The 22,695-nt window shown below is 36.3% G+C and overlaps 2 protein-coding genes and 1 long non-coding RNA gene across 5 annotated transcripts; 1 reads left to right on the top strand and 2 right to left on the bottom strand.

Annotated features, from left to right (window-relative positions):
- Positions 1-645: 645 nt before the first annotated feature.
- On the bottom strand, positions 646-7,847 carry LOC138127932 (luciferin 4-monooxygenase-like). Of its 3 annotated transcripts, none has more exons than XM_069044056.1 (10): positions 5,739-7,847; positions 5,568-5,688; positions 5,318-5,520; positions 5,029-5,269; positions 4,859-4,977; positions 2,644-4,808; positions 2,387-2,594; positions 2,021-2,336; positions 1,654-1,971; positions 646-1,494 (listed from the first exon to the last, which is right to left on the bottom strand). In XM_069044056.1, exons 6-10 carry the CDS (start codon positions 2,755-2,757, stop codon positions 873-875), a joined length of 1,578 nt encoding a protein of 525 aa, XP_068900157.1. In that variant the 5' UTR covers positions 2,758-4,808; positions 4,859-4,977; positions 5,029-5,269; positions 5,318-5,520; positions 5,568-5,688; positions 5,739-7,847; the 3' UTR covers positions 646-872. The 3 variants fall into 3 exon arrangements, with proteins under 3 accessions (XP_068900157.1, XP_068900158.1, XP_068900159.1); XM_069044057.1 differs by having other exon boundaries at positions 6,500-7,847; XM_069044058.1 differs by having other exon boundaries at positions 6,660-7,847.
- Positions 4,008-5,854, bottom strand: LOC138128211 (ceramide synthase 5-like). The gene is made up of 5 exons (XM_069044398.1): positions 5,739-5,854; positions 5,568-5,688; positions 5,318-5,520; positions 5,029-5,269; positions 4,008-4,016 (listed from the first exon to the last, which is right to left on the bottom strand). The coding sequence occupies exons 1-5, from the start codon at positions 5,852-5,854 to the stop codon at positions 4,008-4,010; spliced, it is 690 nt and encodes a 229-aa protein (XP_068900499.1).
- Positions 7,848-15,052: 7,205 nt separating the features above from the next.
- On the top strand, positions 15,053-16,715 carry LOC138127931 (uncharacterized). Its single transcript, XR_011158469.1, has 3 exons — positions 15,053-15,705; positions 15,758-15,890; positions 15,944-16,715. It is a non-coding gene; the product is annotated as an uncharacterized lncRNA (long non-coding RNA).
- Positions 16,716-22,695: the final 5,980 nt, after the last annotated feature.

Below are 22,695 nucleotides of genomic sequence, written 5' to 3'. Positions count from 1 at the left end.
ACGGGAGTTGACAATGTTAAAATTGGAAAAATATGTAGAAGAAATTAATGACAAATGTATTTTATGTAACAAAACATTGAAGTCGATATTGATAAAAAATAGTCATATCCTTGCCAATATATTTCTTAATAATTATTCAAAATTAATCAACGACCAAATTAGCACCCAAAATAAGGATCCATCAAAAAGAAAATTACTTAAATTTAAGAGTTATACGTATAAAACACATAGAGATAGGGCTGTTGGCGAGGCCTCCACAAGAGCCAACGCATGTATTATGTACTAAGGTGATGTGGAAAACCCTCTTTATTGTTTTTTATCATAATAATTATTTTTCTTCAAACAATATTCAGTTTTTCTCATTGAAATACATAATTGTCTTTATATTGGGTATTATAAGTTAGGACCGAATTCGTGACGTGACTATTTGTTGGTCGCGGCCTGTATATTCACGGAGGCCTCGTTACTACATATATCTGTTGGTTGGCCTAAGTATAGTTTTTATTCCCGACCATTGTAAGTCTGTTTGAAATTTAACTCTTTCTATGGTTACTACTTTTAATGACTGAAATTATTATTGTTCGGTTGGCAACACATTTACAATTTTATGTTGGTGCACTTAAATATGACGTTCAAAAGTCAAAATAAATCAAATTGTCATTATTTATTTCTAGAATCCTAACCTAGAAAGCTAATCAAGAGACAACTTTTTGACAAATGACTAGGCGTACCATTTACTTGTGGATGCCAACTTCCGGTATTAAATATTAATTGTTTATTATGTATTTTGTGTTGCATAATTCCCCTTTCCTTGAAAACCTTCACCTTGTTCTATCAATGAGTTTTGTTTAAACTCCTCTTGTTTCTTGTAGTTACTGTACCCGTTTGGTCAACTCCCGACGTGATATTTTCCCCAGATTGATTCTAGGGATGACGTCGACGAACCTGACTCCGCCGTGAAGCCTCTTCTCGTCGCTGACGAACTTGGCGAGAAACTCGCAGACTTGTCCCTCCGTCAAAGTGGCCCCCTCTCTCTTCACGATGAAACCTACCGGAACCTCACCGAACCTGCGATCTGCTTTACCGACCACCGCGACGTCTTCAATCTGCGGATGCTTGACGAGGATGTTCTCGAGCTCGACCGGAGACACTAGGAACGACTTGTACTTGATGATCTCCTTGCTCCTGGCCACGACGTAGATGGTGCCGGCGCGGTCGTAGTAGCCGATGTCTCCGGTGTGGACGAATCCCTCCGCGTCGATGGTCTCTTCCGTCTTCTGGGGGTCGTTCAGGTAGCCTTTGGTGACGGCTCCGCCGATGCAGATCTCCCCGCGGTGCTGAGGCGGCAGGGTCAAGCCCGTTTCGCGATCCACCACCTTGACGCGGTAGCCGCAAGTGACTCGACCGCAGCCCCCTTTCCGGTTGTCGGAAGTGTGGACGGATAATGCCGTTTCTGTCATTCCGTAGATCACGTGCAATTTTTGTAAATTGAATCTGAAGAATGACAGATGTCAATTTGACACGTCATGTTTAAATGAGTCGAGCACTGAGCAGTGTAACCAACTAACATGACAAGCAAGGTTTGATGTGACAAGTGACAGATTAAGTGACAATACTGACAATTCAGATTTATTACAACAAATGCGGACTCACCGGCTCCACACGATTTTTGAGTCCTCTTCGAAAAGTGCGGACCCCGCACTCCACACCTGCTTCACCGAAGACAAATCGTACTGGTCGACCAGAGGACTGGTTGCTATAAAATTGATCAAGGTCGGTACCAACATCAGCTGTTCCATTTTATATTTCTGGATGGTTTGCAAAAAAATCGTCGGCTTGAAGTGGTCAAAAATAGCGAGGGTGGCGCCCGAGAAGAGGGCGGCGTTCATGATCACCACTCCATAAACATGAAGCATCGGGACAACTACACTGACGACTTCTTTCTGTTTCATGTAGAACAAATCGGGATCTCTGGAACGATTCAAATGATATCTCGACCTATCTCCAACGCTTCCCTCACCTAGCATGAATCAAATTTGTTCGCAACATCTTGTACGTGAACATCACACCTTTCGGCAAACCAGTTGTTCCAGAAGAATTCAAAATCAAGGCGACTTGATTTTCCAAATCTACATCTTCTTCAACTCGGAAAGATACCGAGTTTTTGATCAGATCCGAATATGCCAAAATCTCATTTTTTTGCTCGACGGCATCAAAGGAAACAACCGCCTTGACAAAAGTGAACTCCTTCACCACCTCCAGAACATTCTTTTGAGATTTGTCGGTACAAAACACGACAGTCGGTTTGGACAACGCGAACATATGTCGTAACTCGTCTGAAATTGAACCAATTAGAGAGGGTCACCACGAACGCAACAAAACCAACACTCCGTGATGCCCACATTGATCAGGTGCAAAGGAGCCGCCAAGAACAACCCCGCCAGATAGGCCACCACGAATTTGTGCGAGTTTTCGGACACGACTCCGACGATGTCGTCTTTTTTGACGCCCAAACGTCGAAGACTCGCGGCTAGATTTTTCGCCAGTTGGCACAACTGACCGTGAGTCAGTGATTCACCGGACCTTATGTCGATCTAAAATTTAACGGTGCTCCTAGAGCGGTTGTACAGAAGATTGTCTTACCAGTGCTGTGTTGTCGTGGTAGGTGTTGCAAGCTTGTAGAAGTAGTTTAACGGGAGATTCCAGGGGAATTCCCGATTCGTCGGGGGGCCCTTCCAGTACTACCTTGGGTTCCATAACTGGCAGATCTACTCAACCACGCACAGTACTGACTGGTGGTTCAAGATCTTTAAAAAAGTAAGTGCGCGTCGACCACACTCAAGGACCAAGTAGAAAAATGTGGTTTATCGTCTTTGGAAACATCGAGGAGTAATGGAAATTGTGTGTAGACTACTCCACCCAAAGCGATTAAGCTGTTATCTGAGCGAATAATTCTTTCTTCAAACAAGAAATGATATGTTTAATTTGTGTTTATTAGAAAATAATCCAAAATACTAATTAACGAAGCAGATACCTACTATTCCGACCAAAAAAATTTCATCCATCCTTTTCCTGTCATTTCACAGAAATTGGGTGTAGTTTAACCTTTATTGTCATTATGATTGACGTTTGAAAATTAAGATTTAAAATTTATTTCTGTCATTCATGAGAACATAGACACAATTTGATTGACAGATGTCAACATGTAAAGTGAGGTTATTCGATCCTAAAGGCTGCTTTACAGTATATGTGAGGGGAATGACAGTTGTGGACGAAATTTTTTGTCCGCCATTGTACGTAACGGATGTAAATGAAACGAAAAAATTAAAAGAGGAAAAGATAAGAAAAGAATTGCAGGAGACAATAAATAAGAAGTTAAATGAGGATATCGGAAAAAACATAGAAAAAATTTGGGAAGGCTCTGAAACAATAATTAGAGAAGGGGTGCAATGCTTAACGAAGGAAAAATAAAAATATGGAAATCATGGTTTGACGAAGAGTGGAAAGGTGTGATACAATATCCATCAGAGCTATATCTCTGTAGTTCTCGTCCATGGAGCTATCTACTTTTTTATGTAATACCCGCGGCTTCGCCCGCAAATTTCAGAATGTTTTAAAATTATGTTTCTACTTTCATGTATTGTGATAAACGCAGTAATTTCAATATGAAGTTTGTCTTTTTACGATGAATAATTAAAACTTTACTGTATACTACTTTTTTCTTCGACTATATAAACAAAAAGATCAATACGATAAGAAACTAACACTATGATCACTTACCAATTCATGAAAATACGTCAACATAACACTTTTATTTTCAGTTGTAACCTTATTTAGATCCTCCTATTGTTTGATTGTCTCGTTTGATTTCAGATACCTACCTTTTGATTTTTCCGGTATTAAGCTATTTGAAGCTTGTTCTGCTTCATTTAAGACATCTTCCGGTAAAACACAATCATTCAAACAAATTTTGCGAAATTGCTACTTTTATAAACAACCAAATGTAACTATGACACCTGAACATATCATGCAAACGCGATTTGCAACTCGAAAAAACTTTTTTTGTGCTTAACAGGCATAAAAATGATCATAGGGGTTGCTTTTTGTGGGTGTCAAGCGGCGAAGGTGACGATATACTCAGAGGATGAAATAGGTGTTAAGCGGCGTAGGTGTGGGTATTTCCAACTCGAAAAAATTGTCTTTTTTTCTTAACAGGGTTGAAAATGGTAGTAGGGGTTGCTTTTTGCAAAATTAAAGTAGACAGTAATTTTCTTCTTGTTTTGAAGATCAAGTGTACAAAATTTCATCAAGATCGGAGTAAAACTGTAGATTTGCATACAAAATATACAAACAGACATTCAGTTTTATATATATAGAAGATTGTGCATTCAACTTTTATATAAATAAATACCAATAAATCTGACAAATTATTTAACATTTCCTACCGGCCGCCGTGTAAAGTAAAACGGTCTAGTCTAAAAAAAAATAGACTATAAACATGTGTCTACCGGACTCGTCGTCAAGGCAGTAAACACCTATTACCACCACAGTATACTAAAAAATGTATAAAGTCATAGTCTAGGCGCTGGTACCATTTTGGTTTGTATGAAAATTACAAAATGTCGTCGCTGTCGTCTCCTAAGTCACGGTAAAGTTTGTCAGTGAATAAAACATTTCTTGCAATCTTAAGTAGGAAAAATGTCCAAATGCAGTTAAGAATTACTACGATCAAGTTCATAGTAAGAATGATATGATAGAGAGAAAGGTCTCGAGCGAATGGTAAAACACTTGGAGCATCTTGTACATAACTGAAATGGATGATATCATTATTTACGAATAAAGTATTTTGAGCGTTTACCTTTTTAATAGCCAAAAGGGGTAATATCCTAATCTGGTCACTACCCACACAAATAGAAATGTGAAGAAAGTCACAAACGAGATCCTGTCGTGACCTAAGTAAACCATAATTTTGGACAGCTGCAACACGACGGACGGTAAGATTTTTATAACTTCTGTAGAAAATAAAACCTCGAGGAGGATTTCGCTGCAGTCGAGGAGAACGAGTGCCACCATAAACATCCGGTAGAGATTACTCTTCCAAGCGAAGAAAAATAGGACGATGGAAACCACGTGATGGATGAACATTGACCAGAAGTCTTTCCTCTTTACGTCGAAGAACAAACCCATCAGTTCAGACATGTAGAAAGACAAAGTGATCATGAGGTGCCACCAAACATCCCTCGTGACCGTTTGATCCGGAATATTCATCCTGAAAGTCGCGAATTAATGAAGAAAAAGTGAACAAGACGGCGCCGACCAGCACTGCTTGACATTCCAGAACCAGGGTTTGTCCCACACGATCAAAGCAGCGGCAGTCCAAGCCAGAGTGTAGTAACAACACGCCCAGAAACTTCCGGAAAACTTGATCAAAACACTTGGTCTGTCTTGAGCGTTCCTCAATTCGAGCCAACTCTCGACTTCTTTCTCTGACACGTCGAGTTGCTTGGCCAAGCCGCGGACCTGTAACAAAGCGATCAAAATCGGCCAAGAGACATTTGGAAAAGTACCCGATCGAGCTTCCACTTTTTCGAAATCGAGTAAGCCTTCTCCAGGACCGCATCGTGAGGGGCTTTCTTCACTTCGATCTGCTTCAGACCCAGCCGGAGTCCGATCTTCGTAAAAATGTACCTTGAATCAGAAAAAAATTATTTCGGAATTGTGAAATTGTTGGAGCTGACTTTCGGCAAACATTGCGCAACATTAGCATCACAAGGGCTCCACATATCGGGTACAGAAGTTCCCAATTTATGTTTTTCTTCATGCTGCCGAATGAGAGATCTAGATCGAAGCGCATTTTATGCAATTTGGATTTTGGATTGCTACTGTTTACGTAAAAACCGAAAATTGTGTAACATTCAAAGAAACGAATACAGTGGTGTAGATAAAAATGTAAAAGTAAAGATAAACAAAATACATATTTAGTCATAGTAAAATAAATATAAATAAAAAATAAATAAAACATTTATGGCCGTTTGCACCGTTTTCAATTTAAGCAATGAATACCTAAGCATGCATAATGTTTAAGTGTTTCTCAATTAAAGTTTACGTTGCACCACTCCTTTTTTTTTAAAGTCGTAGCAAAGCAATTCCTAAATTAATAAAAGTCGAGTACGTTTCTTCAGAACTACAAAAGGCTGACATTTTTACGAAAGCCTTGACAAAAGAAAAATTCAAGCGTTTATGTTCTAGTATGAATGTAATCGAATACCCTACTTAACACGCTGAAACGGTGAGAGTGTTAAAATAATTGTTTTGCGCGTGTTACAGGGAGACAATTTAGTAGTCTAGATTCTAATACTGAGTAGCCATAGAGAGAATGTAGTTTTGTTTAGTTGTTTACATAAATAAATGTGACGGTTAACGTTTTTGAGAATCTGTGTATCATTTTCCTTGCTCTCGAAGTTTTCCTCAAAGAATTCTGCAATAAAATCAACAATACCTTTCGTATCACTTCTGTTGCAGCTGTACTCCTTTTGTTTGTAATTTTGTTCATGTCTTGTCCTGATCAATGCATAATTGCTGTCAATCTTCTCCAATTTCACCCACTCTTCATATTGTTGCTGGCTGGAAAAAGAAAACACTAACTTTTGTAAGCATACCTTGTGAAACTCTTCGATGTGCTTGCTTAAATCATTGAAAGTCTGGAACATAAGTTCCCTACAATCTACACTTGGACATAACACGTGATTTTTTTTTTCCATAGCTGCTGCTTCCTGGTGGATCATTCTAACGTGCCTATTCATCGATGAAATTGTAGCAAACCGTTTGCCACACCGTGGACATCTTCTCCCATCGACATTTTCTGGAGTTTGTTTTTGAGATGTGGAACCCTGCGATAAATCCATACCTGCTTAAACCTAAGGCTTCAAAAATATTTAAGATGAATATTTGATTATAAACAATACACAAAATACGGTATTTTGTTCTAACGAACAGATTTTTAAAAGTTTAAAAGTTAGCCAGATTCAGAAATCAGAACGAATTTCGAAACATGGATAAAGGCGCGAAGAGCGTAACTCAGGTTTACCAAATTCTGATTTAGTGACTTTTCAAATTTCAATTCCCCTCCCCAAAAGTTGCATTGGCAATCCGGAGGTACCGGTGCTTTTTAGTGTCAACCCTCATAAAAAAACATCGTCCCACTCCCCCGCTTCCGGATCTTCCCGATCATCTCTCGTCTTCCTTTCCTCCTAGTTACTTCCGTTGTTGTGATGGCGGCAATTTGAGTTCAAATTGGGGTATTACAACATGTTGCCGAATTTACCGTAATCATAATTAAGCGACTTTAAAACGTATTGATAGTGTTTGTATTAGACTACAGAACATATTTTCAGTAAGTTACAATGAAGTCAAGTTCTTTTTGTGTATAAATTGAATCGTAGGTGCGTACAAGATGAATATGTAGCACGGATAGTGAAGAAACAACGACCCAATTGAAATGGCACAGGGGTTTTGTAAGACCTATTATACTTCGCGATAGAGTTGTGAATTTATGACTTGAGTCTATTTTGAAATGTACTCCTGAAATTTGCCAACATTTTTGTAGATATTGTGAAGAACTTATTTCGGAAGATTGGGCAAAATTAAGGGTGCCCATCACCCAACGAAAATATCTATTTCGTAACTATACAACCAACCGTACAACACCTGCTGACCGTTTTACGACGGGCACTACCATGCAGTGCTAATAATGAGGGGATTAGTATTTGTTACCTCATAGGGTGAAGAGGAGCACTTCGCCCAAAGGAGACTACCTGCTACCCTCTGCTCTGTTTCTAAATCCCGAACCGCTTTGCGAAATTTCCGTCGGATTCCCCAGAATATGATTTAAAGGAGAACGCACACTTTATATGTAATTCTAAAGACCACTCAAATGGGGATATTTTGATATCAATCGACGCGTCTTGAAATGACGAATATTTGATATTATTGCGCCAAATGTGTAACTCGATTAATAAAGCGACAAAATCGATAAAACTTGAAATATTTTCCAACTGATTTCTGTCAGAACACTTCATAAAACTGTCATTTGTAGTTTATGGAGGATTACGGATTCGGCTATTCCCTTTTAAAGGCATTGTACTGGTTCAGTGTCATCTTTGCAATTATACATCCTACTGTGAACCCTCTTAAGAAGTCAATTGCCCCCGTAAATAACTATCTTTATTTATGGAGTCCCCAAAACTAACCCGAAAAGGGTATCTACCGCTCTCTTTCACACTCATACAAAGTAAATGGAAGTTTTTGATTTTCAATTATAGATTGCGGCTTTATTTATAGAGTTAGCGTTTTGGCGCAATGGTATCAAATATTTGTCACTTCAAGACGCGTCGATTGATATCAAAATATCCCCATTTGAGTGGTCTTTAGAATTACATATAAAGTGTGCGTTCTCCTTTATAAGTAGGAAAATAAACATTCTGAAATTATAAATCAGTTTATTTTCATAATTAAATAAATATACATTATTCACGTTGGGTTGAACATTTCAAGGTCAAATAATTTTATTTTTTGCTCTGTAATTATGTTTTGTAAATAGTGACATGCAAGTAAACACCATAGGTACTATTACATTACGAGTTCCAAAACAACACAGTGAAAAATACTAAATTTTCCATCTCAATTGTTTCACGTTATTTAGGAAACTATTGCAGCCTTGCAAATTAATTCCCGCCAGTAGTAATCTTAGGCATATGATGTTGTTGCTTGCCCTGCGCGAACTTTGATTATAATTTTTTAGTTTTGTTGTCCATTTCGGCATTGTTGAATTCAAAAGCACTGTTACGTTTTTTTACTGCTTAAATTGTTAACAATGAAACAATTGAAAAGTACTGTTTTTTTTTTGTCTCGTAATTCGCACTGGCTGAATTTTTTTTAACTTGAGACGATATTAAAAACATTTTTGGTTATGCTGGTTATGTTTATGCTCTTATAAAAATGAACCTTTGAGGGTAAATTTCAAATTTGCCAAATTTCATTGTTACCGACAGACTCAGTCATTCTTGATCACACCGTTGTTGTGTAGCCCGATTTTTACGGTACTTCGCTACACTTTCTTCGGACTGTCTGTCGTCGAATGTGTAATAATACTAGAGGTCGTCCTTAATCTATTTATTTACAATTAAAAATTACAACGTTTGTGACTAGTTTTGAGAAAACGATAAGACGAACTGTCTCGACCACCGGGGTGGCGTCCTCTTAAATAATCCCTAAACTACCTGCTAAAATAAACTACCTGCTAAAAGGAGGGTGTTGGCTAGCAGTACATCATAACACCTCCCCTCACATTTGAAAAATTTGTGCAATGGTACAAATTTTAATCTAAATACATATACCGTATGTTTCAAAAAATTTCTGGTCAAGTAGGTCATGAAAAACAAAAGCATTAAAAACGTATGGCTTAGCTTGTCAAATAATAATTGAACTGTCAAAAACGGCATTAATCGCCATTATAATTTTGTTCGCAAAATTCAATCTCTGAAAATGGTTTTTACTCCAGAACAAAAGATTTTTATGATTGAATGTTACTTCCGCAATGGCCAGCAAGATGAAAATGGAACGTGGGTATACCAAATGGCACCGGCTTTTCAAGAATTTACCGAAAAATTTCCAAATGTTGCTGTTCTTTATGAACAATTTTCCGAGACCTTGAGGTACACAGTTCGCACATTTCGAGACAGTGGCAGTGTTCTGCGGAAGCCTGGAAGTAGTCGACCTAAGGTTCGTACTGAAGAAAATATTCAGAATGTTCAACACCGAATGGAAGACGAACCCCAATTATCTCTCCGACGACTGTCGCAGCAGACTGAGCTATCAGTGTCAACCTGTCAGAGGATTGTTCGAAAGGATCTTGGCTTGTACCCCTACAAAGTCCAGGTTTACCAAGAACTGCTGCCACCTGATTATAATCAAAGGGTTGCTTATTGCAATTGGTTTAACAATTTTATAAATAATGATGAGACTCTTGACCTTACCTTCTACACAGACGAAGCATGGTTTCATCTAACTGGCTTCATAAACTCCCAAACTATGAGAATGTGGAGTGCAGATAACCCACATTTCTTTCGTGAAACACCACTGCATCCTCTGAAAATTGGAGTATGGGTTGGTATGTCCCGACGAAGATTGATTGGACCCATCTTTTTTGAAGATTCAGTAACAGCTGAAAGGTACCGGAACAACATTCTTGATGTTTTCATTAATCAACTCCACGATGATGAATTGACTCATGGGTACTTTCAACAAGACGGGGCTACAGCCCATACAGCACGGGAGACTCTTCGTTATTTGCGGCAATTTTTTGGCGATAGGTTGATCAGTCGAGATCTTTGGCCTGCAAGATCGCCAGATCTTACGCCGCTCGATTATTACCTGTTTCCCCACTTAAAGAACACCATTTTCAAGGAACCTGTCCATACAATCGATGATTTAAAAATCAGAATTAGGGAAGAATGCGAGCGAGTTACTCCTGAGACAATGGTTCGTGTTTTTGAGAACATGAAGAGACGTGTAACAATGTGCATCGAAGCTCAAGGCTACCACTTTCAACAGTTGCTCTAGAATAATTTAAACCACATTATTGTTAATTGTTGTTTATTTATTTATTGTTATTACATTGCTTGTTTACACATATTGCGCGGATTTATTTGTTGATTTCTGATTTGGGTACCTAACCTAACTTTAATCTTCTACCCCTCTACGTACGGTATACGACAATTCGAGGACGAAGACAAACGGCGGTGGACGGGATAGAACTGCGCGGTCCCGTCCGTCGAATTATGGCGCCAATTCTCCTAGAATCGTAGGAAAAGAACCGTTTGCAAACTTTCCCCAAAATTGTCATTTTATGACAGTTCGTTCAAAACAATTATTGTGATAATCACATTTACGCCTGGATTATTCAAGTTACGCCATACGTTTTTAATGCTTTTGTTTTTCAGAACCTACTTGACCAGAAATTTTTTGAAACATACGGTACAGTGGGGAGCACGGAATTTCGCACGCCAATTTGTACGTCATTAAAAAAAAACTATCTAGTCTAAGCTTTATTGTCATTATAATCAATAATGAGGTGGGATACGCATGATATATGTGATCATGACTGATGTTTCACCTAAACTGTCACGAAACTGCCGCCAGTATCTCATTTTAATAAAATTAAGTCAGTGAAATGTCCAATGTGTGCGAAATTCCGTGCTCGCCACTGTACATATAATATCGAATATAAAATTAACACAATTACTTCTTTTTTTTTTCAATGGTACAAATTTTTTTAATCTAATACATACATACATAATAATATCAATAACTATACCTAAGTAAGATTACATGTATCAATAATTAATTGAATAATATGACTTAAATATCTACCTAATTGGAATAACAATGATTCATCGGTACCTACTTATTCTATTCTATAAACAGTGTTAATATAGACGTTTTTTTTTTTTTTACAAGATTATGGTAAGTAAGGTACATAATAACAAAATTACATGGGTAAAAGGTTTTTTTTTTTTTTTTTTTTTTTTTTTTAGGAACATTTCTTTAGACGGTTTACGTGGACTGTAGTAGGCTTTTTGTTGTTGACTAATATGGTGTAGTTAACATCTGAATCTTTTGAAAGTACTGTGAAGGGACCTTTAAAACGTGGTTCTAATTTTTTTGATTTTCCTGGTGCCTTTGCATCATTGGTTAACCAAACCTTATCGCCAGGTGAGAAATTTTGTTGATTTACGTTGGAATCATATCTGGTTTTTGATTTTTCTTTCTCCCTGATTATAGTTTCTCGCGCAATTTGATGTGAATGTTGCAATCTTGCTTTTAATTCTGCATAATAATCATCATAATTGTAATGGATTTCAGGATTTTCCTTTAATGATGTAGGAATTGAAGCTTTATGTCCAAATAATAGCTCGAAAGGTGTAATTTTTGTAGATGTATGAGGTGTTGTGTTATATGTGAATGCTGCGAATGGTAGGAACTCGTCCCAATTATCACGATCCCGATTAATAAATGATCTTAGGTATTCGGCTAATGTTCGGTGTGTCCTCTCGAGGCTGCCATTTGTTTGGGGATGGAAACTTGTTCCGTGAATTTTTTTTATTTTTAGAAGTTTACACGTTTCCCTGAAAATCGCGCTTTCGAAATTTGTGCCTTGGTCAGTTAGTACGGTTTGTGGCATACCAAATTTACAAATAATTTCAGTAGTGAAATTCTTGGCTATAGTATTGGCTTCTTGGTTTGGAATGGGAATGGCTATGAAAAATTTTGTGAGATCGTCGATGAAAGTCAGTATGAATGTATTATTATTTTCGGTTGGATTAAGGGGACCTACAACATCTAAAAATATTTTTTCAAAAGGTTTGGATGACGTGCTAGTTATGGTCATTGGAGCTTTCGTTTTCCGACTAATTTTGTTTTGTTGACACGTTTGACATGAATTTATGAAATGCTTAATGTCTTTGTACATTTTGTGCCACCTGTAATGTTCTTTTATGCGATTAAAAGTCCGATTTACACCTTGATGACCACCAAGAGGATTTACGTGGTAATCTTTTAAAATGTCTTGAATTTCATTTCGAGTTAGATCCTTTTTAGTATTATTATGAAAAATTATTATTTGAATATTTGTATCTTTGAAGATGTAGCGAATCATGGTTCTTATGGATTCAAATTTAATTTTATGTAATTTCAAATTCGAAGTCGATATACCGATTTTTTCAATACTATGTTTGAAAGAAAACTCTTTTAAATTGATCAAGCCTTGGAAAATGTCTGCATATGATGATTTATGGGCATGTGTTTCTTTGGTAATTAGATATAGAAAATAGCGATTGTCAGATTTTAAAAAAGCGATGTCTGAAATGTTGACATTTTGTGTTTTCAGTTCGGGACAACTATTATGATACTCTACTTCTGATTCGAAATGTTTGTCCGTAAAATAAACAAGATTGACATCATCGGAACTGTCCTCCATGGCTTCGTCCGATTCGAGCACATTCGAGTTTATAATGACTTTAGATTTGATGTGTTTTAAATATTGTTCGTACGATTCACTATTTTCACCGTTAAGTTTGTAAATTCTGCTGAGGGCATCTGCGTTTGTATTTAATTTACCTGGCTTATGAATTATATCAAATTCGTACTCTTCTAATTTTAGTCTAAATTTAATAAGACGAGACGACGGATTTGAAATAGAAAAGAGATAAATCAAAGGTTTGTGATCAGTCACGATCTTAAATTTTTTTCCGTATAGATAAGGCCTAAAATATTGAACACCGTAGACTATAGCGGCTAATTCCCTTTCGATGGTTGAATAATTTTTTTCAGCTTTGCTCAACGTTCTCGATGCGTACCCGATAGGTAAATCTTTACCGATTATGCCCTGGGATAAGACCGCACCGACTGCATGTTGACTTGCATCGGCTGTTAGAATAAATTCTTGATTAAAATGGGGATACTGCAAAATAGGGGGATTTATTAATTTAGCTTTTAATTTATCAAATGATTCGTCACACAGAGATGTCCAATTGAACTCAACATTATTTTTTAGAAGATTGTTCATCGGATATGCTATTTGTGAAAAATTTTGAATAAATTTTCTATAATATGATGCTAAACCTAGGAAAGATCTGATGTTGTCTTTGTTTTTTGGAGTTGGGTAATCCCTGACCGCTTGTATCTTATCGGGGTCTGGTTTAATCCCATCTTCCGAAATGACATGACCTAGGTATGTAATTTCTTTCCTTAAGAATGAACATTTACTCGGTTGTAATTTTAAATTATGCTGTCTAAGCCGGTTAAACACGTCAATCAGTTTATTATTGTGATCTCTCAGGGAACTACCATAAATAACTATGTCGTCTAAATAGACAAGGCATTTTATTCCTTGGAGTCCCGTAAGAACATGATTCATTAGTCTTTGAAATGTGGCGGGAGAATTTTTTAATCCCATAGGAAGTCTTTTATATTGATAACGTCCTTCAAATGTGAATGCAGTAAATGGTTTGCTATCCTTGCTCAAAAGAATTTGGTGAAATCCTGTCGCGAGATCGATAACACTAAAATATTTAGAATGACCTAATTGTTCCAGAATTTCGGTAATGTTTGGTAGGGGATAAGCATCCGATTCAGTTATGTCGTTTAATTTTCTAAAATCAACAACTAAACGCCATCTTTTATTTCCCATATTGTCGGGTTTTTTAGGGACAATTAATATTGGTGCGTTGTAAGGAGAAACACTATTTTCTATAATGTCATCTTTTAACATTTGATCGATTTGTTGTCGGACTATGGGTTTTTGAAATTCAGGAATTCTATAAGGTTTGACGAATACAGGTTTTTGCGTTAGCAAGGATATTGAATGTTTTGTGGCATTAGTGTGCGTTAGTTGATCGTCTTCGAGATAGAAGATGTCATTAAATTCTCGGCAAATTTTTAAAATTGGGTCATATTCTTCTTTATTTAAATGATTCTGAAGTATTTGGGATTCTAATAATTGTAACCGCTTGGAATGAGAACTCTCTATGAAATTTATTGCGTGGTAATTGTCTAGATCTTCGAACTCGAAATCAGTTATTTTTATTTCTGAGGGTATTTCTAGAGTTATTTATTATACAAGACGATAACAGTTATTTACACAATTAGTGGGATAAAAGCAATATTACAGGATTCGAGTGTGAAGATTGCAGATGACGAGGGCGTTAGCCCGAGTTCATCTGTAATCACACGAGTTTCCTGTAATATGCTTTAGCCCACGTGTTATGTACAAAATTTTATCTAAGACCGCCCCGAATTAAAAAAAAAAGGTAAATCTTATTTATTTCCGCCAGTCACATTACACCACTCAGTGGAATAATGACTTACTTATCCCACTGAGTGGGGTAATGAAGCTCACTTATCCCACTGAGTGGAGTAATGAAATGCGTCCGGTAATGAAGTTCCTTATTCCACTCAAATGAGTGGGATAAGTGTCATTTATCCCACGGGATTAGATAAAATTTTATTTTATCTTCGAGAGCGGTTTAAGCCTCGAGGCGTAAGCCGAGAGGCTAATACGCTCGAGAAGATAATGGTGAATTTTATCGTCGTGTACAATACAAAATTTTATTCCATCCTCCATTACTTCGATTGAATTACTGAATTATTTTGATTATGACAATTATAAACGTCAAAAAAATTCAACAATCAAAAAAACGTCAAAAACAGAAAAACAACAATGGATGTTAAACATTAGAAACTCAAAGCGGGGGCTGTTGGCATGGGAGTCGGTTACCGAGATAATTTGTTTATCAACAAAGTTAAAAGCAGTTTCGTGAAAGCGTCGTGAAAGTGTTTCATTTTTGAGGAAATAATGGCCCAATCTTTCCTTAATGAAGATGAATTGTATGTTCCTGAAGATATTATTAAAGAAGCCAGATCTGTTATTGAAAATTTATTGCCGCGAAAATCTGTATCGTTGTATGAAAAAGAATACAATATTTTCTGTGCCTGGAGGAAAAGCAGAAACATAAAAGGTGTATCAGAAGAAGTCCTGCTATCGTACTTCGCAGAAAAGGTAAAAAAGTATAAGGCTTCAACATTGTGGAGTTGTTATTCAAAGTTGAAGAGTACCTTACTGATCAAGGAACAAGTAGACATATCAAAGTAAGAAGAATGATTATTTTGAATATTATAATTAAAACGTTTATTTTTTTAGATTTTTGAGTCTGAAGACTTTCCTTAAGCGAGAATACTCAACCTACACACCGATTAAATCAAATGTGTTAGAGAGGGAACATTTTAACAAATTTTTGGAGGATGCACCTGATAAGATTTACTTGTTGATAAAGGTAAGTGTTTTTATTATGGTAGTTTCACTCAATATTAAGTAAATTATCTAAAGGTTGCCTTGGTCATGGGAATCGGCGGAGGATGCAGAATGGATGAATTACACAAAATGAAAATTGACGATATCGAAGATCGAGATAATATTCTGATAATACAAGTTCCCGAAACAAAAACGAATAAGAAGCGTATGTTTACTATTGTGGATAATACGAAAATAGGAGTTAGCAAGTTGGCTTTATACAAAAAATATAGTGATTTAAGACCTGCAAATACACCAACCAAGAGTTTCTTTTTGGGTTATCGCAATGAAAAATGTACAAAGCAAGTGGTGGGAATTAACACATTTTACAAGATGCCCCGAATGATAGCGGAATTTTTAAAGCTGCCATTACCTGAATCTTACACTGGTCATTGCTTTAGGAGATCAAGTGCTACTCTTTTGGCGAACACTGGAGCTAACACGCTTATGATGAAGAGACATGGTGGCTGGAAATCGAATTCGGTTGTAGAAGGCTACATTGATGAATCAGTTGAAAATAAGAAGGAAATTTGTAACAGAATTTTGATGGGAACAAGCAGCACAAAGAATTGTCAAGGATTTTCAAACGAATTACCTGGTTGCAGTGGCGCTAACCTCATCAAAAGTGAGGATGTCGTTAACTTCATCAAAAGCAAAGATGTCGCTAACGAGAATACTGTCAAATGTGGTGGAAAAGTGTTTAAAAAGTGCACATTTAATTTTTATTAACAATGTTATTTCCGGTTATTTCAATTCAGACGTTTGTAATTTTGATTAAAAAAGAATAAAGAAACTTGTGAAAATGTAATTATTTTATTTTTCTAGACGATAAAACTTCATTTTACCATGAAGAAAACAGTAGATAAAATACCATTTTATCGTTTAGGATGGAATAAAAGAATTTATTACTCTCACTCGACAATATCCGCTTTCGCCTTTTACAATTGCATTTGGAATATACAAACCGTCGACCACTCGTTTTTGTAAACAAAGTTTGGGTTCAGAAAAATTTACCTCTAATTTGGTTGTAAATTCCGTTCTAGGCGGAATCGTTATTTTGAGGGACGGTTTCCGCTAAGAGAGATTGGTTTACGACGGGTGTTTCTTGGAACATCTGGTTCATGGGGAATGAAAAGGTTTCGTCCTGTATCGTTATTTGTAGAGCCGGTATTGCAAAATTTATGACGCCTTTATGTTTTTCCAAAAAATCTTTACCTAAAATGCCATCTCCGGGGATGGGAAAGTTTGAATCGACAATGTGAATTGCATGGCCAATTGACACCTTATTAGAAAGCTGGAAATTCCCAAAACATACGCCTAAAGATGTTACGATTTCTGTGCCAATACCTTTGATTTTAATTTTCTTTTCAATGGACACTTGTGCGTCATCATCGGCGGAATTAATTTTTAATAGTGAGATATCCGATCCCGTATCAAGTAGTAGTGTTGCAATTTTAGAGTTTGATATGTTGAGCGGAAGTTTGACAAAACATGAGTTTTTATTTGTCAAAACAAATACTTGCTTTTCAAATGAATTTATTGGGAAGCAGTCCTGAGTTCGCGGACCGAGATTTGACTGCCTGAACTCGATCCGTTCTCGTTTCCCGACGTCTCTTGCGAATTTTGGACATCATTGTTAATGTTTTTTCGACTGTTGTTATATATTCTTTTCCTGCAGAATTCAATCTCATGTCCTACGCGTTTACAGTATCTACAAAATAATTCTGTACCGGAATTGGTTTGTGTTTGATTACTAGCTTTCGACCAATTATTCTGACCACGGTTTTGATTTGAGAAGTTGTGATTATTTGCATTATAATTATGATGATTACCGCGATTTTGGTTTTGTGAGGTTTGATTAGGTGCATTGCTGTAGTTATTGTAACGACACTGGCTGGTGATATGGTTTGATCGACCGCATTTTTTACAATTTTGATTTGAATTATTTTCCCGACTTCTACTGTTAATGGCAACATTCCTTTCTTCGTCGCAAGCCGCCTCGATTGCTGTAGGCAAGTCATCGAAACGACACGCTTTAATTATAAGTTTAATCGAATCATGTAAACCATCAACAAATGCCTTAAGAGCTGTTGCTCTATTCAAATTTTGAATCGTTTCTTTGGCGTTTTCACCTTGACTGGAAATGCAAACATCGTCTAGTTCACCTAATATTTTTTCAATTTTTGTCGCGAATGATCTTACATCGGTCTTGCCCTGACGACAAGTTAGCAGTTCCATTTGAATTTGAGCCATTGTTCGTCTTTCTCTATAATGATCTTTGAGTAGTGTTTTTAATTCGGCCCAATTGTTTATTGTTTTGTACTTAATTAAATTGTAAGCTTGGTCGCAAAGTTTAGTTTTTACAACACTTAAAAATGTAGTTTGTTCCGCGTCAGTGATAGCAGTGTCAAAAACAATGTCGCAACATGTCAGGAATTTATCTAGCTGCTCTTTACTTCCCTTGAATTCGGGGATCATCTTTAGCGTTATTTCGATACTAAAAGGCATTTTTGATTGATCTGTTGCGTCACTGGTTTCGTATAATGATAATGAATTCGATGGAAGATTGGCTCGAAGCTCGACCTTACGTTTCTGAGCTCGAGTTTGCATATAATTTACGTTAACTAACTAAATGACTAAAAATTAGGCACTAAGATTTTGCACTTATCACTGTCGTGGTGGATTGCTGGACTGGACTGGATTATTTGACTTGATCGCCGACGTGGCCCCTAGATTGTTCACTCCTCGCGTACGGAACGTCGATTTTTGATTCTGACCCCTGGATCCTGGATGAAGTCGGATCAGTGACTTTCGACGGATACTTCCACTGTACACTGAATTCTCGGTGATTTCAAACCGAAGTGAACTTCACATACACACACTGCACAACAGTAGCACCACTGAGATGACGACTTTAACAACCGACATTAAGAGGAGTAGATACGTACTTTTCTTATGGAGCTTTCAATGTATAGTGCTAACACTGTAGCTTTAGCCCTAATGGACATATTTTCATGGAAATCATCTCATTAAAAAGAGCAAACCATTCCCTACAAATCGGCTTGAAAAAATTTTAAAAATTCTTTTTTTTATTATTAGAAAACGTAGCAAATATTTTCGTGAAATTGATGGTTCCTAGTTACAACAATGCAAAACCAGATTGCGGATATATTCTTAAGCCAAAATGTAGACTTACTGCTTTAAAAATGATAGGTTCAAACCCGGTAAAAATATTTTAATTAATAAGCTCATTACAGCGTTAGCACAATTTGCAAAGTAAAATTCAGCTTGCCGTCGATGATTTACAATCCCCAATAATAAGTCTACCGCAAGCGGGGGCCTTAGAAGCTACTTGATGGATTTATAATGTACCCAAACCCTCCTATACCTGGTTCCTCTTTACAGTACAGATAAGTATTCCCTTAGTCTGGATTTGTGTTCGTTACTTGCTTCTTTATTGTGTTCTCTTGTTGTTGTTTTCTTTTACTTGTGTACCCGTTAACGTGGATAGTGTTTATTTGTAGTATGTATACTTTTAGTGAGACTAGGGTTTCCTGGAATTTAAGACCGTTGCAAATCGCAAAATTAACTTCTTTAGTTTCTTGCAAAAGGCCATCTGGTATTTCTCTAAGTTATCAGGGTGGCCAGACGCCCACCATACTCGACCAGTCGACCAAGCAAAGCATTCATTTACATACGGAAAGATAAATAATTTAATTGTTGTTTAAAAATTACTAGTGTTTTATTAATTGGTGACGTAAGTATGTGATAAAATATCTAAGTTTTCTACACCTAGTAATTCTATTTCTTCTTTCAGAGGTTAGATACTAGGAATTTATTTCTTGCTCTTAATATGGCCAAAGCTAATAAAAAAAATTATAAAAAGACTTACAAGTAGAAAACGAAATAGAGGAGGTACTCAAAACCTGACAAATTGGAAGAATAAACCAAAAGTGAGTATTTTTACCTGATGAATGACGCATGGTACATTAAGAAGGAACAAAAATGGAATCATAAGGAAATTAGAGATTCGAAGAATGGCGAAAGTGAAAAAACAACGTGATGTAATAAAAATAAAACAGGCAAAAAGGTTATTCAAAAGGGTACCAGCACTCCAGGACACATAAACCTGATGAATCTTATGGTGAAAATTTATGAAATTGAACGAAGAACGGCAGATCAAAATGAAGATGGTGAATGGATGGAACAAAGACGGAAATTAAAACTGCCTCAAATTTTGGCAAAATTTGTAAGCTAAGGAAAACTACAAATACTGCCGGAACTACAGGGTTATTCTAATCTAAATGATTGTAGTCGAAGTAGGCCATGCCCATGTTATTACGTTTTTGCGGCTTTCATGTGAACTGTCAGTTGTGTCGCTGTCACTGTCATTTTTTAGGTGAAAAGTGCGGTGATGAGGATTTTATTTATTTTTGTTAAATTAACGATTTAATCCAGAAATATTGAGTTGTTCTACAATCAATTTTAAAAATATTGAGTTGTTTTGCACCCAATTTAAGGCTGTTGCCTTGTGGTTGGCCAAGCAATGGTAAAGCGCGTTAAACGGATTCTAATTATTTTTCCACAGTTTTATGTTTGAAGCTATGATGACTATATTTTTTGTTAAACATTAACGTATCTCACGGGGCTACTGTCTCAGTTTTTTGAAAAATCGCTTCATTCTTTTTAAAAAAATTAATAACGTTTTTCAGTAATTTTCCTTATTTTTGCTCAATTTTTCATTTAGAGACTATTTAAAAAGTGCATTGGATTCAGAAGAACGTATCTCATGGGGCTACTGTCTCAGTTTTTGGAAAAACAAATTAGATTGGAAGCAAAAAAATAAACAAAAGCCTCAACAAAACGCGTAAAATTCGGTTATTAGGCAGTCCACTATACTTCTCAACTACCTGCAGCCCCTGGAGGTCGTAAACTCGGGTTGTCATAATCACTACTTAACGCCCGCAATGCAACTTTTGTTGGGAAGATACTTGCACTGGGCGCACGGGAACACCCTCGGGGCAGGTCCGGCGTGCCGCGATGGTCAACTTATGAATTCCATTTTTAAAATATACCTGAAAGGAGATGGCCGGATTGCCGCGGTGCGGTATCATAACCTTTTTATCTTTTTAACGAAGTAAACCAATCACTAATTCTAATAATAGCGAGTAATTAAAATACCTAATACCTACATATAACACTTTTTTTGACTGAGCACCAATTATACAGGTGTCCCAAAAATAAGACGAGTCCATAGCTCCCTTATTTATCGGACGATTTTAATTATCTATACACCAAATTAATTTGTTGTGAGTAGGCTACAAAATGGCCTACTAAATTCACGTAAAGCCCTAACGACTTCAAGGTTAAACTGTCAAATATTTTTTGTCTTTTTCACTTTTCAATATCAGATTTGATGTATAAAAATAAAACAGCCCGTTAGGTGTTGCTTAGTGACACTTTCCGGCTCTGATATTGTTATTATAACTTACTTACCGGACTGAAATTAATGATGCAATTGAACATCCACCGGATAGTATGAAATAAAAATTTAAACTATGTACCGGGTGTCCCATCACTTATGACAAGCACGAAAATGACTTTAAAACTAAATTATATTTATATGAAATTATTATAGATGCATAAATACTGTTCACCGCCACAAAAATTGGGTATTACTTTTTTGTTAAAATTAATTACCTAGGTACAGCAGCCAAAAAACTATCACTTTAAAAATTAAATTTTGTTCGATGCAGTTCAAATTTGGTACACGTTATGAAACCATAATACATAGAGAAATAAAATCCGTGATTAGAATTTAATGAAAATGTTTTGATGTAAAGATATTTGGTTTATTTAATTTGGGGCGTTTTACTTTATGAAAATGGATTGAAAAAAATTAAATTAAGAAACCTAAGTTAAAATAGATATATCATCTAATTATTATTAACCTAAAAACTAAATGATCTCAGAATGTGACACTCAAACTTTTCTGTTCCCATCCATTCCAATATCGAACCCGGTATCGGTCGTTTGGGCCAAACTACCTGCGTCTAGTAATGTCGAGTAAACGGCCAAGCTGTAGGTAATTAGTTGTTCTCAGTAACGATTGAATATAGAATATTAAAACCCCTACTAATTTATACAGAAACTATAATTTTTTCCAATAAATGTCTAAATGATTCTGACAGAGTTCTAAGTATAGTATTTTTCTGCAATTGGAGAAAAGTTGTAAGTATTATCCGATAACAGGTTTTTTTAATGGAAATGATTTGTACGGTCGATGGACAAATAAAACTGGGACACTTAAAATTTAATCTATGTAAATCAGACTATTGAATTGTCAATATATTTGTCAGTGTCTATATAATATGTCATACCAAAGTTAACCTATTTGTGACAAAGCCGTAATTAAACGATGCAAATTTGTAAATTTTGACTTTATGTGATTGTCATTTTTGTCCCAGTTTTATTTGTCCATCGACTGTACATACAGGTAATAAAAACGGGCGCTATTGTAATCCTACCTTTCTTACGCTAAATAATCCCTAGGATTACGAAAATAAGATTCAATCTCTGAACTCTGAAGTTATGGTCCAATTTTTACCCTTTTGGGATTACGTCACGATTTCCTTTCTCGCTTTCTCTTTATTGAAACAACAGGAACAAACAAAAAAATGCGATGCGTTTATTTATTATTGATTACTTGTGGTTATTTTATGCTCTTGTCAATTTGACATTTTTTATTTTTCATTTATTAGTTATGTTATTAGATACATTGATTACAA

This window comes from Tenebrio molitor, chromosome 4, assembly GCF_963966145.1.
Source record: "Tenebrio molitor chromosome 4, icTenMoli1.1, whole genome shotgun sequence".
NCBI lineage: Eukaryota > Metazoa > Arthropoda > Insecta > Coleoptera > Tenebrionidae > Tenebrio > Tenebrio molitor.
Note: the sequence above shows the minus strand (reverse complement) of the source record. Positions and strands in the feature narration are given on the sequence as shown.

Bases quoted from the DNA above. Each gene is read 5' to 3' on its own strand.
- LOC138127932 (XM_069044056.1), bottom strand. From the start codon at position 2,757: ATGGAACCCAAGGTAGTACTGGAAGGGCCCCCCGACGAATCGGGAATT. The intron at 2,595-2,643 runs GTAAGACAATCT...GTTAAATTTTAG, and splicing joins ACCACGACAACACAGCACTG to ATCGACATAAGGTCCGGTGA. The intron at 2,337-2,386 runs GTTGGTTTTGTT...GTTCAATTTCAG, and splicing joins CAATGTGGGCATCACGGAGT to ACGAGTTACGACATATGTTC.
- LOC138128211 (XM_069044398.1), bottom strand. From the start codon at position 5,854: ATGCGCTTCGATCTAGATCTCTCATTCGGCAGCATGAAGAAAAACATA. The intron at 5,521-5,567 runs GTACTTTTCCAA...GCTTTGTTACAG, and splicing joins AAAAGTGGAAGCTCGATCGG to GTCCGCGGCTTGGCCAAGCA. The intron at 5,270-5,317 runs GTCGGCGCCGTC...CGCGACTTTCAG, and splicing joins TGGAATGTCAAGCAGTGCTG to GATGAATATTCCGGATCAAA.